Source organism: Scyliorhinus torazame, chromosome 5 (assembly GCF_047496885.1).
Source record: "Scyliorhinus torazame isolate Kashiwa2021f chromosome 5, sScyTor2.1, whole genome shotgun sequence".
Lineage (NCBI taxonomy): Eukaryota > Metazoa > Chordata > Chondrichthyes > Carcharhiniformes > Scyliorhinidae > Scyliorhinus > Scyliorhinus torazame.
Genome location: NC_092711.1, coordinates 132,754,408 through 132,769,130, shown reverse-complemented (window position 1 = coordinate 132,769,130; position 14,723 = coordinate 132,754,408). Strand labels below are relative to the sequence as shown.

Below are 14,723 nucleotides of genomic sequence, written 5' to 3'. Positions count from 1 at the left end.
CACTGTCCAATCAGGGTGCAAGGAGAATAAGTACCATCCAATCAGGGTGCAAGGAGAGTAAGTACCATCCAATCAGGGTGCAAGGGGAGAGAGTTAGCACCATCCAATCAGGGTGCGAGGAGTGATCGAGTAAGCGCTGCCAATCAGAGTGCGACGGAGTGAGCACCGTCCAATCGGGATCTGAGGAATCAAGGGTTGCAGGAGAGTGGGGGGAAGGTTCTGGTTTCAGATGGATGGCTGCCACTTGTCACATGAAGTCAGCCAGACGACACCGGCTCTTGCTTCTCCGGCGGCAACTTGACCTGACGTACACGCAAGGGATTCTGGGGAGGGAGTCACCTCGCGGCGGCAAATAAATACTTGGTCACGCTGCTTTAGATTAACAAAATACTTTTATTATTAACAGTATGGCACTTGTTTTGCTGCGAATGGGATTTGGGAGAAAATCTATTGAGAGATGTCAGCGAGAACGTCCGAGTGGGCGAGTTAATCCGAGACCTGAATGCATGGCACGGAACAGAATCTGAGGGAGTGCAGAAGAAGTCTTTCTGTCGTAGCTGAGCTGGTACTCTGCGAGAGGGAAAGTGTTAGCGGACGCCAGGTGGCAGAGACATGGGCGTGGACTGTGGTGAGAGGAGGGAGGGAGGCGTTCGGTCAGCAGATCAGCCTGGGTTTTGTAGTTTGGCACATCAGCCTTGACGCCGGTCAGAGTTGTACCGTGACAACTGCCTTTTGGTTTGCTGGCCGTCTGAGTTTAACAGCAATCGCCCACACCGAGGACAAAATCAGTCCATCCTGCCACGTTGCCCCCACCTTATCACTCAGTTGAGGGCACAAGTGCACGCCCCCCCCCCCCCCCCCCCCCCCCCCGGCTGCCCACTGGGGGAGAGAGACCGGGAGATGAGGGGCTAGCGATCGCCTCCGAAGATCATCAGCATGTAGAGGAAGATGTTGATGATGTCCAAGTACAGAATCAGGGCGCCGAAGATGTACTCCTCAGGGCTCAGGCTGTAGCGATGCTTGGCCAGGATGAGCTGGATGTCGGCGGCCAAGAACTGCGAGAGACGACAAGAGGGAAAATCATCAGGAGAGTCAGAGGGAGCTTTACTCTGTATCTAACCCCGTGCTGTACCTGTCCTGGGAGTGTTTGATGGGGACAGTGTAGAGGGAGCTTTACTCTGTATCTAACCCCGTGCTGTACCTGTCCTGGGAGTGTTTGATGGGGACAGTGTAGAGGGAGCTTTACTCTGTATCTAACCCCGTGCTGTACCTGTCCTGAGAGTGTTTGATGGGGACAGTGTAGAGGGAGCTTTACTCTGTATCTAACCCCGTGCTGTACCTGTCCTGGGAGTGTTTTATGGGGACAGTGTCGAGGGAGCTTTACTCTGTATCTAACCCCGTGCTGTACCTGTCCTGGGAGTGTTTGATGGGGACAGTGTAGAGGGAGCTTTACTCTGTATCTAACCCCGTGCTGTAGCTGTCCTGGGAATGTTTGATGGGTACAGTGGAGAGGGAGCTTTACTCTGTATCTAACCCCGTGCTGTACCTGTCCTGGGAATGTTTGATGACGACAGTGTAGAGGGAGCTTTACTCTGTATCTAACCCCGTGCTGTACCTGTCCTGGGAATGTTTGATGACGACAGTGTAGAGGGAGCTTTACTCTGTATCTAACCCCGTGCTGTACCTGTCCTGGGAGTGTTTGATGGGGACAGTGTAGAGGGAGCTTTACTCTGTATCTAACCCCGTGCTGTACCTGTCCTGGGAGTGTTTGATGGGGACAGTGTAGAGGGAGCTTTACTCTGTATCTAACCCCGTGCTGTACCTGTCCTGGGAGTGTTTGATGGGGACAGTGTAGAGGGAGCTTTAATCTGTATCTAACCCCGTGCTGTACCTGTCCTGGGAGTGTTTGATGGGGACAGTGTAGAGGGAGCTTTACTCTGTATCTAACCCCGTGCTGTACCTGTCCTGGGAGTGTTTGATGGGGACAGTGTAGAGGGAGCTTTACTCTGTATCTAACCCAGTGCTGTACCTGTCCTGGGAGTGTTTGATGGGGACAGTGTCGAGGGAGCTTTACTCGGTATCTAACCCCGTGCTGTACCTGTCCTGGGAGTGTTTGATGGGGACAGTGTAGAGGGAGCTTTACTCTGTATCTAACCCCGTGCTGTACCTGTCCTGGGAGTGTGTGATGGGGACAGTGTAGAGGGAGCTTTACTCTGTATCTAACCCCGTGCTGTACCTGTCCTGGGAGTGTTTGCTGGGGACAGAGTAGAGGGAGCTTTACTCAGTAACTCACCACGTGCTGTACCTGTCCTGAGAGTGTTTGATGGGGTCAGTGTAGAGGGAGCTTTACTTTGTATCTAACCCCGTGCTGTACCTGTCCTGGGAGTGTTTGATGGGGATAGTGTAGAGGGCGCTTTAATCTGTCTTTAACCCCGTGCTGTACCCGTCCTGGGAATGTTTGATGGGGACAGTGTACAGGAAGCTTTACTCTGTATCTAACCCCGTGCTGTACCTGTCCTGGGAGTGTTTGATGGGGACAGTGTAGAGGGAGCTTTACTCTGTATCTAACCCCGTGCTGTACCTGTCGTGGGAGTGTTTGGTGGGGACAGTGTAGAGTGAGCTTTAGTCTGTATCTAACCCCGTGCAGTATCTGCCCTGGGAGTGTTCGATGGGGACAGTGTAGAGGGAGCTTTAATCTGTAACTAACCCCGTGCTGTACCCGTCCTGGGGGTTTTTGATGGGGACAGTGTAGAGGGAGCTTTACTCTGTATCTAACCCCGTGCTGTATCTGTCGTGGGAGTGTTTGATGGGGACAGTGTAGAGGTTGCTTTACTCTGTATCTAACCCTGTGCTGTACCTGCCCTGCGAGTGTTTGATGGGGACAGTGTAGAGGGAGCTTTACTCTGTATCTAACCCCGTGTTGTACCTGTCCTGGGAATGTTTGATGGGAACAGTGTACAGGAAGCTTTACTCTGTATCTAACCCCGTGCTGTACCTGCCCTGGGAGTGTTTGATGGGGAAAGTGTAGAGGGAGCTTTACTCTGTATCTAACCCCGTGCTGTACCTGTCCTGGGAGTGTTTGGTGGGGACAGTGTAGAGTGAGCTTTAGTGTGTATCTCACCCCGTGCTGTATCTGTCCTGGGAGTGTTCGATGGGGACAGTGTAGAGGGAGCTTTAATCTGTAACTAACCCCGTGCTGTACCCGTCCTGGGAGTGTTTGATGGGGACAGTGTAGAGGGAGCTTTACTCTGTATCTAACCCCGTGCTGTACCTGTCCTGGGAGTGTTTGGGGACAGTGTAGAGGGAGCTTTACTCTGTATCTAACCCTGTGCTGTACCTGCCCTGGGAGTGTTTGATGGGGACAGTGTAGAGGGAGCTTTACTCTGTATCTAACCCCGTGTTGTACCTGTCCTGGGAGTGTTTGATGGGGACAGTGTAGAGTGAGCTTTACTCTGTATCTAACCCCGTGCTGTATCTGTCCTGGGAGTGTTCGATGGGACAGTGCAGAGGGAGCTTTAATCTGTAACTAACCCCGTGCTGTACCGTCCTGGGAGTGTTTGATGGGGACAGTGTAGAGGGAGCTTTACTCTGTATCTAACCCCGTGCTGTATCTGTCCTGGGAGTGTTTGATGGGGACAGTGTAGAGGGAGCTTTACTCTGTATCTAACCCTGTGCTGTACCTGCCCTGGGAGTGTTTGATGGGGACAGTGTAGAGGGAGCTTTACTCTGCATCTAACCCCGTGCTGTACCTGTCCTGGGAGTGTTTGATGGGGACAGTGTAGAGGGAGCTTTACTCTGTATCTAACCCCGTGCTGTACCTGTCCTGGGAGAGTTTGATGGGGACAGTGTAGAGGGAGCTTTACTCTGTATCTAACCCCGTGCTGTACCTGTCCTGGGAGTGTTTGATGGGGATAGTGTAGAGGGAGCTTTACTCTGTATCTAACCCCATGCTGTGCCTGTCGTGGGAGTGTTTGATGGGGACAGTGTAGAGGGAGCTTTACTCTGTATCTAACCCCGTGCTGTACCTGTCGTGGGAGTGTTTGATGGGGACAGTGTAGAGGGAGCTTTACTCTGTATCTAACCCCATGCTGTACCTGTCCTGGGAGTGTTTGATTGGGACTGTATAGAGGGAGCTTTACTCTGTATCTAACCCCGTGCTGTACCTGTCCTGGGAGTGTTTGATGGGGACAGTGTAGAGGGAGCTTTACTCGGTATCTAACCCCGTGCTGTACCTGGCCTGGGAGTGTTTGATGGGGACAGTGTAGAGGGATCTTTACTCTGTATCTAACCCCGTGCTGTACCTGTCCTGGGAGTGTTGATGGGGACAGTGTAGAGGGAGCTTTACTCTGTATCTAACCCCGTGCTGTACCTGGCCTGGGAGTGTTTGATGGGGACAGTGTAGAGGGAGCTTTACTCTGTATCTAACCCCGTGCTGTATCTGTCCTGGGAGTGTTTGATGGGGACAGTGTAGAGGGAGCTTTACTCTGTATCTAACCCTGTGCTGTACCTGCCCTGGGAGTGTTTGATGGGGACAGTGTAGAGGGATCTTTACTCTGTATCTAACCCCGTGCTGTACCTGTCCTGGGAGTGTTGATGGGGACAGTGTAGAGGGAGCTTTACTCTGTATCTAACCCCGTGCTGTACCTGGCCTGGGAGTGTTTGATGGGGACAGTGTAGAGGGAGCTTTACTCTGTATCTAACCCCGTGCTGTATCTGTCCTGGGAGTGTTTGATGGGGACAGTGTAGAGGGAGCTTTACTCTGTATCTAACCCTGTGCTGTACCTGCCCTGGGAGTGTTTGATGGGGACAGTGTAGAGGGAGCTTTACTCTGTATCTAACCCCCGTGCTGTACCTGACCTGGGAGTGTTTGATGGGGACAGTGTAGAGGGAGCTTTACTCTGTATCTAACCCCGTGCTGTACCTGTCCTGGGAGTGTTTGATGGGGACAGTGTAGAGGGAGCTTTAATCTGTATCTAACCCCGTGCTGTACCTATCCTGGGAGTGTTTGATGGGGACAGTGTAGAGGGAGCTTTACTCTGTATCTAACCCCGTGCTGTACCTGTCCTGGGAGTGTTTGATGGGGACAGTGTAGAGGGAGATTTAGTCTGTATCTAACCCCGTGCTGTACCTGTCCTGGGAGTGTTTGCTGGGGACAGTGTCGATCGAGCTTTACTCTGTATCTAACCCCGTGCTGTACCTGCCCTGGGAGTGTTTGATGAGGACAGTGTAGAGGGGGCTTTACTCTGTATCTAACCCCGTGCTGTACCTGTCCTGGGAGTGTTTGATGGGGACAGTGTAGAGGGAGCTTTACTCTGTATCATACCCCGTGCTGTACCTGTCCTGGGAGTGTTTGATGGGGACAGTGTAGAGGGAGCTTTACTCTGTATCTAACCCCGTGCTGTACCTGTCCTGGGAGTGTTTGATGGGGACAGTGTAGAGGGAGCTTTACTCTGTATCTAACCCCGTGCTGTACCTATCCTGGGAGTGTTTGATGGGGACAGTGTTGAGGGAGCTTTACTCTGTATCTAACCCCGTGCTGTACCTGTCCTGGGAGTGTTTGATGGGGACAGTGTAGAGGGAGATTTACTCTGTATCTAACCCCGTGCTGTACCTGTCCTGGGAGTGTTTGCTGGGGACAGTGTCGATCGAGCTTTACTCTGTATCTAACCCCATGCTGTACCTGTCCTGGGAGTGTTTGATGAGGACAGTGTAGAGGGGGCTTTACTCTGTATCGAACCCCGTGCTGTACCTGTCCTGGGAGTGTTTGATGGGGACAGTGTAGAGGGAGCTTTACTCTGTATCAAACCCCGTGCTGTACCTGTCCTGGGAGTGTTTGATGGGGACAGTCTAGAGGGAGCTTTACTCTGTATCTAACCCCGTGCTGTACCTGTCCTGGGAGTGTTTGATGGGGACAGTGTAGAGGGAGCTTTACTCTGTATCTAACCTTGTGCTGTACCTGTCCTGGGAGTGTTTGATGGGGACAGTGTAGAGGGAGCTTTACTCTGTATCTAACCCCGTGCTGTACCTGTCCTGGGAGTGTTTGATGGGGACAGTGTAGAGGGAGCTTCACTCTGTATCTAACCCCGTGCTGTACCTGTCCTGGGAGTGTTTGATGGGGACAGTGTAGAGGGAGCTTTACTCTGTATCTAACCCTGTGCTGTACCTGCCCTGGGAGTGTTTGATGGGGACAGTGTAGAGGGAGCTTTACTCTGTATCTAACCCCCGTGCTGTACCTGACCTGGGAGTGTTTGATGGGGACAGTGTAGAGGGAGCTTTACTCTGTATCTAACCCCGTGCTGTACCTGTCCTGGGAGTGTTTGATGGGGACAGTGTAGAGGGAGATTTACTCTGTATCTAACCCCGTGCTGTACCTGTCCTGGGAGTGTTTGCTGGGGACAGTGTCGATCGAGCTTTACTCTGTATCTAACCCCGTGCTGTACCTGTCCTGGGAGTGTTTGATGAGGACAGTGTAGAGGGGGCTTTACTCTGTATCTAACCCCGTGCTGTACCTGTCCTGGGAGTCTTTGATGGGGACAGAGTAGAGGGAGCTTTACTCTGTATCTAACCCCGTGCTGTACCTGTCCTGGGAGTGTTTGATGGGGACAGTGTAGAGGGAGCTTTACTCTGTATCTAACCCCGTGCTGTACCTATCCTGGGAGTGTTTGATGGGGACAGTGTAGAGGGAGCTTTACTCTGTATCTAACCCCGTGCTGTACCTGTCCTGGGAGTGTTTGATGGGGACAGTGTAGAGGGAGATTTACTCTGTATCTAACCCCGTGCTGTACCTGTCCTGGGAGTGTTTGCTGGGGACAGTGTCGATCGAGCTTTACTCTGTATCTAACCCCGTGCTGTACCTGTCCTGGGAGTGTTTGATGAGGACAGTGTAGAGGGGGCTTTACTCTGTATCTAACCCCGTGCTGTACCTGTCCTGGGAGTGTTTGATGGGGACAGTGTAGAGGGAGCTTTACTCTGTATCAAACCCCGTGCTGTACCTGTCCTGGGAGTGTTTGATGGGGACAGTCTAGAGGGAGCTTTACTCTGTATCTAACCCCGTGCTGTACCTGTCCTGGGAGTGTTTGATGGGGGCAGTGTAGAGGGAGCTTTACTCTGTATCTAACCCCGTGCTGTACCTGTCCTGGGAGTGTTTGATGGGGACAGTGTAGAGGGAGATTTACTCTGTATCTAACCCCGTGCTGTACCTGTCCTGGGAGTGTTTGCTGGGGACAGTGTCGATCGAGCTTTACTCTGTATCTAACCCCGTGCTGTACCTGTCCTGGGAGTGTTTGATGAGGACAGTGTAGAGGGGGCTTTACTCAGTATCTAACCCCGTGCTGTACCTGTCCTGGGAGTCTTTGATGGGGACAGTGTAGAGGGAGCTTTACTCTGTATCTAACCCCGTGCTGTACCTGTCCTGGGAGTGTTTGATGGGGACAGTGTAGAGGGAGCTTTACTCTGTATCTAACCCCGTGCTGTACCTATCCTGGGAGTGTTTGATGGGGACAGTGTAGAGGGAGCTTTACTCTGTATCTAACCCCGTGCTGTACCTGTCCTGGGAGTGTTTGATGGGGACAGTGTAGAGGGAGCTTTACTCTGTATCTAACCCCGTGCTGTACCTGTCCTGGGAGTGTTTGCTGGGGACAGTGTCGATCGAGCTTTACTCTGTATCTAACCCCGTGCTGTACCTGTCCTGGGAGTGTTTGATGAGGACAGTGTAGAGGGGGCTTTACTCTGTATCTAACCCCGTGCTGTACCTGTCCTGGGAGTGTTTGATGGGGACAGTGTAGAGGGAGCTTTACTCTGTATCAAACCCCGTGCTGTACCTGTCCTGGGAGTGTTTGATGGGGACAATCTAGAGGGAGCTTTACTCTGTATCTAACCCCGTGCTGTACCTGTCCTGGGAGTGTTTGATGGGGACAGAGTAGAGGGAGCTTTACTCTGTATCTAACCCCGTGCTGTACCTGTCCTGGGAGTGTTTGATGGGGACAGTGTAGAGGGAGCTTTACTCTGTATCTAACCCCGTGCTGTACCTGTCCTGGGAGTGTTTCATGGTGACAGTATAGAGGGAGCTTTACTCTGTATCTAACCCCGTGCTGTACCTGTCCTGGGAGTGTTTGATGGGGACAGTGCAGAGGGAGCTTTACTCTGTATCTAACCCCGTGCTGTACCTGTCCTGGGAGTGTTTGATGGGGACAGTATAGAGGGAGGTTTACTCTGTTTCTAACCCCGTGCTGTACCTGTCCTGGGAGTGTTTGATGGGGACAGTGCAGAGGGAGCTTTACTCTGTATCTAACCCCGTGCTGTACCTGTCCTGGGACTGTTTGATGGGGACAGTGTAGAGGGAGCTTTACTCTGTATCTAACCCCGTGCTGTACCTGTCCTGGGAGTGTTTGATGGGGACAGTGTCGAGGGAGCTTTACTCTGTATCTAACCCCGTGCTGTACCTGTCCTGGGAGTGTTTGATGGGGACAGTGTAGAGGGAGCTTTACTCTGTGTCTAACCCCGTGCTGTACCTGTCCCGGGAGTGTTTGATGGGGACAGAGTAGAGGGAGCTTTACTCTGTATCTAACCCCGTGCTGTACCTGTCCTGGGAGTGTTTGATGGGGACAGTGTAGAGGGAGCTTTACTCTGTATCTAACCCCGTGCTGTACCTGTCCTGGGAGTGTTTGATGGGGACAGTGTAGAGGGTGCTTTACTCTGTATCTAACCCTGTGCTGTACCTGTCCTGGGAGTGTTTGATGGGGACAGTGTAGAGGGAGCTTTACTCTGTATCTAACCCCGTGCTGTACCTGTCCTGGGAGTGTTTGATGGGGACAGTGTCGAGGGAGCTTTACTCTGTATCTAACCCTGTGCTGTACCTGTCCTGGGAGTGTTCGATGGGGACAGTGTCGAGGGAGCTTTACTCTGTATCTAACCCCGTGCTGTACCTGTCCTGGGAGTGTTTGATGGGGACAGTGTAGAGGGAGCTTTTCTCTGTATCTATCCCCGTGCTGTACCTGTACTGGGAGTGTTTGATGGGGACAGTGTAGAGGGAGCTTCACTCTGTATCTAACCCCGTGCTGTACCTGTCCTGGGAGTGTTTGATGGGGACAGTGTAGAGGGAGCTTTACTCTGTGTCTAACACCGTGCTGTACCTGACCTGGGAGTGTTTGATGGGGACAGTGTAGAGGCAGCTTTCCTCTGTATCTAACCCCGTGCTGTACATGTCCTGGGAGTGTTTGATGGGGACAGTGTAGAGGGAGCTTTACTCTGTATCTAACCCCGTGCTGTACCTATCCTGGGAGTGTTTGATGGGGACAGTGTAGAGGGAGCTTTACTCTGTATCTAACCCCGTGCTGTACCTGTCCTGGGAGTGTTTGATGGGGACAGTGTAGAGGGAGATTTACTCTGTATCTAACCCCGTGCTGTACCTGTCCTGGGAGTGTTTGCTGGGGACAGTGTCGATCGAGCTTTACTCTGTATCTAACCCCGTGCTGTACCTGTCCTGGGAGTGTTTGATGAGGACAGTGTAGAGGGGGCTTTACTCTGTATCTAACCCCGTGCTGTACCTGTCCTGGGAGTGTTTGATGGGGACAGTGTAGAGGGAGCTTTACTCTGTATCAAACCCCGTGCTGTACCTGTCCTGGGAGTGTTTGATGGGGACAGTCTAGAGGGAGCTTTACTCTGTATCTAACCCCGTGCTGTACCTGTCCTGGGAGTGTTTGATGGGGGCAGTGTAGAGGGAGCTTTACTCTGTATCTAACCCCGTGCTGTACCTGTCCTGGGAGTGTTTGATGGGGACAGTGTAGAGGGAGATTTACTCTGTATCTAACCCCGTGCTGTACCTGTCCTGGGAGTGTTTGCTGGGGACAGTGTCGATCGAGCTTTACTCTGTATCTAACCCCGTGCTGTACCTGTCCTGGGAGTGTTTGATGAGGACAGTGTAGAGGGGGCTTTACTCAGTATCTAACCCCGTGCTGTACCTGTCCTGGGAGTCTTTGATGGGGACAGTGTAGAGGGAGCTTTACTCTGTATCTAACCCCGTGCTGTACCTGTCCTGGGAGTGTTTGATGGGGACAGTGTAGAGGGAGCTTTACTCTGTATCTCACCCCGTGCTGTACCTATCCTGGGAGTGTTTGATGGGGACAGTGTAGAGGGAGCTTTACTCTGTATCTAACCCCGTGCTGTACCTGTCCTGGGAGTGTTTGATGGGGACAGTGTAGAGGGAGCTTTACTCTGTATCTAACCCCGTGCTGTACCTGTCCTGGGAGTGTTTGCTGGGGACAGTGTCGATCGAGCTTTACTCTGTATCTAACCCCGTGCTGTACCTGTCCTGGGAGTGTTTGATGAGGACAGTGTAGAGGGGGCTTTACTCTGTATCTAACCCCGTGCTGTACCTGTCCTGGGAGTGTTTGATGGGGACAGTGTAGAGGGAGCTTTACTCTGTATCAAACCCCGTGCTGTACCTGTCCTGGGAGTGTTTGATGGGGACAATCTAGAGGGAGCTTTACTCTGTATCTAACCCCGTGCTGTACCTGTCCTGGGAGTGTTTGATGGGGACAGAGTAGAGGGAGCTTTACTCTGTATCTAACCCCGTGCTGTACCTGTCCTGGGAGTGTTTGATGGGGACAGTGTAGAGGGAGCTTTACTCTGTATCTAACCCCGTGCTGTACCTGTCCTGGGAGTGTTTCATGGTGACAGTATAGAGGGAGCTTTACTCTGTATCTAACCCCGTGCTGTACCTGTCCTGGGAGTGTTTGATGGGGACAGTGCAGAGGGAGCTTTACTCTGTATCTAACCCCGTGCTGTACCTGTCCTGGGAGTGTTTGATGGGGACAGTATAGAGGGAGGTTTACTCTGTTTCTAACCCCGTGCTGTACCTGTCCTGGGAGTGTTTGATGGGGACAGTGCAGAGGGAGCTTTACTCTGTATCTAACCCCGTGCTGTACCTGTCCTGGGACTGTTTGATGGGGACAGTGTAGAGGGAGCTTTACTCTGTATCTAACCCCGTGCTGTACCTGTCCTGGGAGTGTTTGATGGGGACAGTGTCGAGGGAGCTTTACTCTGTATCTAACCCCGTGCTGTACCTGTCCTGGGAGTGTTTGATGGGGACAGTGTAGAGGGAGCTTTACTCTGTGTCTAACCCCGTGCTGTACCTGTCCCGGGAGTGTTTGATGGGGACAGAGTAGAGGGAGCTTTACTCTGTATCTAACCCCGTGCTGTACCTGTCCTGGGAGTGTTTGATGGGGACAGTGTAGAGGGAGCTTTACTCTGTATCTAACCCCGTGCTGTACCTGTCCTGGGAGTGTTTGATGGGGACAGTGTAGAGGGTGCTTTACTCTGTATCTAACCCTGTGCTGTACCTGTCCTGGGAGTGTTTGATGGGGACAGTGTAGAGGGAGCTTTACTCTGTATCTAACCCCGTGCTGTACCTGTCCTGGGAGTGTTTGATGGGGACAGTGTCGAGGGAGCTTTACTCTGTATCTAACCCTGTGCTGTACCTGTCCTGGGAGTGTTCGATGGGGACAGTGTAGAGGGAGCTTTACTCTGTATCTAACCCCGTGCTGTACCTGTCCTGGGAGTGTTTGATGGGGACAGTGTAGAGGGAGCTTTTCTCTGTATCTATCCCCGTGCTGTACCTGTACTGGGAGTGTTTGATGGGGACAGTGTAGAGGGAGCTTCACTCTGTATCTAACCCCGTGCTGTACCTGTCCTGGGAGTGTTTGATGGGGACAGTGTAGAGGGAGCTTTACTCTGTGTCTAACACCGTGCTGTACCTGACCTGGGAGTGTTTGATGGGGACAGTGTAGAGGCAGCTTTCCTCTGTATCTAACCCCGTGCTGTACATGTCCTGGGAGTGTTTGATGGGGACAGTTTCGAGGGAGCTTTACTCTGTATCTAACCCCGTGCTGTACCTGTCCTGGGAGTGTTTGATGGGGACAGTGTCGAGGGAGCTTTACTCTGTATCTAACCCCGTGCTGTACCTGTCCTGGGAGTGTTTGATGGGGACAGTGTAGAGGGAGCTTTACTCTGTATCTAACCCCGTGCTGTACCTGTCCTGGGAGTGTTTGATGGGGACAGTGTAGAGGGTGCTTTACTCTGTATCTAACCCTGTGCTGTACCTGTCCTGGGAGTGTTTGATGGGGACAGTGTAGAGGGAGCTTTACTCTGTATCTAACACCGTGCTGTACCTGTCCTGGGAGTGTTTGATGGGGACAGTGTCGAGGGAGCTTTACTCTGTATCTAACCCCGTGCTGTACCTGTCCTGGGAGTGTTTGATGGGGACAGTGTAGAGGGAGCTTTACTCTGTGTCTAACACCGTGCTGTACCTGACCTGGGAGTGTTTGATGGGGACAGTGTAGAGGGAGCTTTACTCTGTATCTAACCCCGTGCTGTACCTGTCCTGGGAGTGTTTGATGGGGACAGTGTAGAGGGAGCTTTACTCTGTATCTAACCCCGTGCTGTACCTGTCCTGGGAGTGTTTGATGGGGACAGTGTAGAGGGAGCTTTACTCTGTATCTAACGCCGTGCTGTACCTGTCCTGGGAGTGTTTGATGGGGACAGTGTAGAGGGTGCTTAACTCTGTATCTAACCCCGTGTGTACCTGACCTGGGAGTGTTTGATGGGGACAGTTTAGAGGGAGCTTTACTCTGTATCTAACCCCGTGCTGTACCTGTCCTGGGAGTGTTTGATGGGGACAGTGTAGAGGGAGCTTTACTCTGTATCTAACCCCGTGCTGTACCTGTCCTGGGAGTGTTTGATGGGGACAGTGTAGAGGGAGCTTTACTCTGTATCTAACGCCGTGCTGTACCTGTCCTGGGAGTGTTTGATGGGGACAGTGTAGAGGGTGCTTTACTCTGTATCTAACCCCGTGTGTACCTGACCTGGGAGTGTTTGATGGGGACAGTTTAGAGGGAGCTTTACTCTGTATCTAACCCCGTGCTGTACCTGTCCTGGGAGTGTTTGATGGGGACAGTGTAGAGGAAGCTTTACTCTGTGTCTAACACCGTGCTGTACCTGACCTGGGAGTGTTTGATGGGGACAGTGTAGAGGGAGCTTTACTCTGTATCTAACCCCGTGCTGTACCTGTCCTGGGAGTGTTTGATGGGGACAGTGTAGAGGGAGCTTTACTCTGTATCTAACCCCGTGCTGTACCTGTCCTGGGAGTGTTTGATGGGGACAGTGTAGAGGGAGCTTTACTCTGTATCTAACGCCCTGCTGTACCTGTCCTGGGAGTGTTTGATGGGGACAGTGTAGAGGGAGCTTTACTCTGTATCTAACGCCGTGCTGTACCTGTCCTGGGAGTGTTTGATGGGGACAGTGTAGAGGGTGCTTTACTCTGTATCTAACCCCGTGTGTACCTGTCCTGGGAGTGTTTGATGGGGACAGTGTAGAGGGTGCTTTACTCTGTATCTAACCCCGTGTGTACCTGACCTGGGAGTGTTTGATGCGGACAGTGTAGAGGGACCTTTACTCTGTATCTAACCCCGTGCTGTACCTGTCCTGGGAGTGTTTGATGGGGACAGTGTAGAGGGTGCTTTACTCTGTATCTAACCCCGTGCTGTACCTGTCCTGGGAGTGTTTGATGGGGACAGTGTAGAGGGAGCTTTACTCTGTATCTAACCCCGTGCTGTACCTGTCCTGGGAGTGTTTGATGGGGACAGTGTAGAGGGTGCTTTACTCTGTATCTAACCCTGTGCTGTACCTGTCCTGGGAGTGTTTGATGGGGACAGTGTAGAGGGAGCTTTACTCTGTATCTAACCCCGTGCTGTACCTGTCCTGGGAGTGTTTGATGGGGACTGTGTAGAGGGAGCTTTACTCTGTATCTAACCCCGTGCTGTACCTGGCCTGGGAGTGTTTGATGGGGACAGTGTAGAGGGAGCTTTACTCTGTATCTAACGCCGTGCTGTACCTGTCCTGGGAGTGTTTGATGGGGACAGTGTAGAGGGTGCTTTACTCTGTATCTAACCCCGTGTGTACCTGTCCTGGGAGTGTTTGATGGGGACAGTGTAGAGGGTGCTTTACTCTGTATCTAACCCCGTGTGTACCTGACCTGGGAGTGTTTGATGCGGACAGTGTAGAGGGAGCTTTACTCTGTATCTCACCCCGTGCTGTACCTGTCCTGGGAGTGTTTGATGGGGACAGTGTAGAGGGTGCTTTACTCTGTATCTAACCCCGTGCTGTACCTGTCCTGGGAGTGTTTGATGGGGACAGTGTAGAGGGAGCTTTACTCTGTATCTAACCCCGTGCTGTACCTGTCCTGGGAGTGTTTGATGGGGACAGTGTAGAGGGTGCTTTACTCTGTATCTAACCCTGTGCTGTACCTGTCCTGGGAGTGTTTGATGGGGACAGTGTAGAGGGAGCTTTACTCTGTATCTAACCCCGTGCTGTACCTGTCCTGGGAGTGTTTGATGGGGACAGTGTCGAGGGAGCTTTACTCTGTATCTAACCCTGTGCTGTACCTGTCCTGGGAGTGTTCGATGGGGACAGTGTAGAGGGAGCTTTACTCTGTATCTAACCCCGTGCTGTACCTGTCCTGGGAGTGTTTGATGGGGACAGTGTAGAGGGAGCTTTACTCTGTATCTATCCCCGTGCTGTACCTGTACTGGGAGTGTTTGATGGGGACAGGTTAGAGGGAGCTTTACTCTGTATCTAACCCCGTGCTGTGCCTGTCCTGGGAGTGTTTGATGGGGACAGTGTAGAGGGAGCTTTACTCTGTATCTAACCCCGTGCTGTACCTGTCCTGG

General features: G+C 52.2%; 1 protein-coding gene across 1 annotated transcript in view; it reads right to left on the bottom strand.

The window, feature by feature from the left end:
- Window positions 1-373: 373 nt before the first annotated feature.
- Window positions 374-14,723, bottom strand: part of LOC140419814 (protein lifeguard 1) — a 66,009-nt gene continuing 51,659 nt past the window's right edge. Inside the window, exon 7 of the mRNA XM_072503828.1 lies at window positions 374-1,055. Within this exon, the coding sequence (XP_072359929.1) occupies window positions 909-1,055 (147 nt within the window). The 3' untranslated portion in view covers window positions 374-908. The remainder of the gene's footprint in view (window positions 1,056-14,723) is intronic.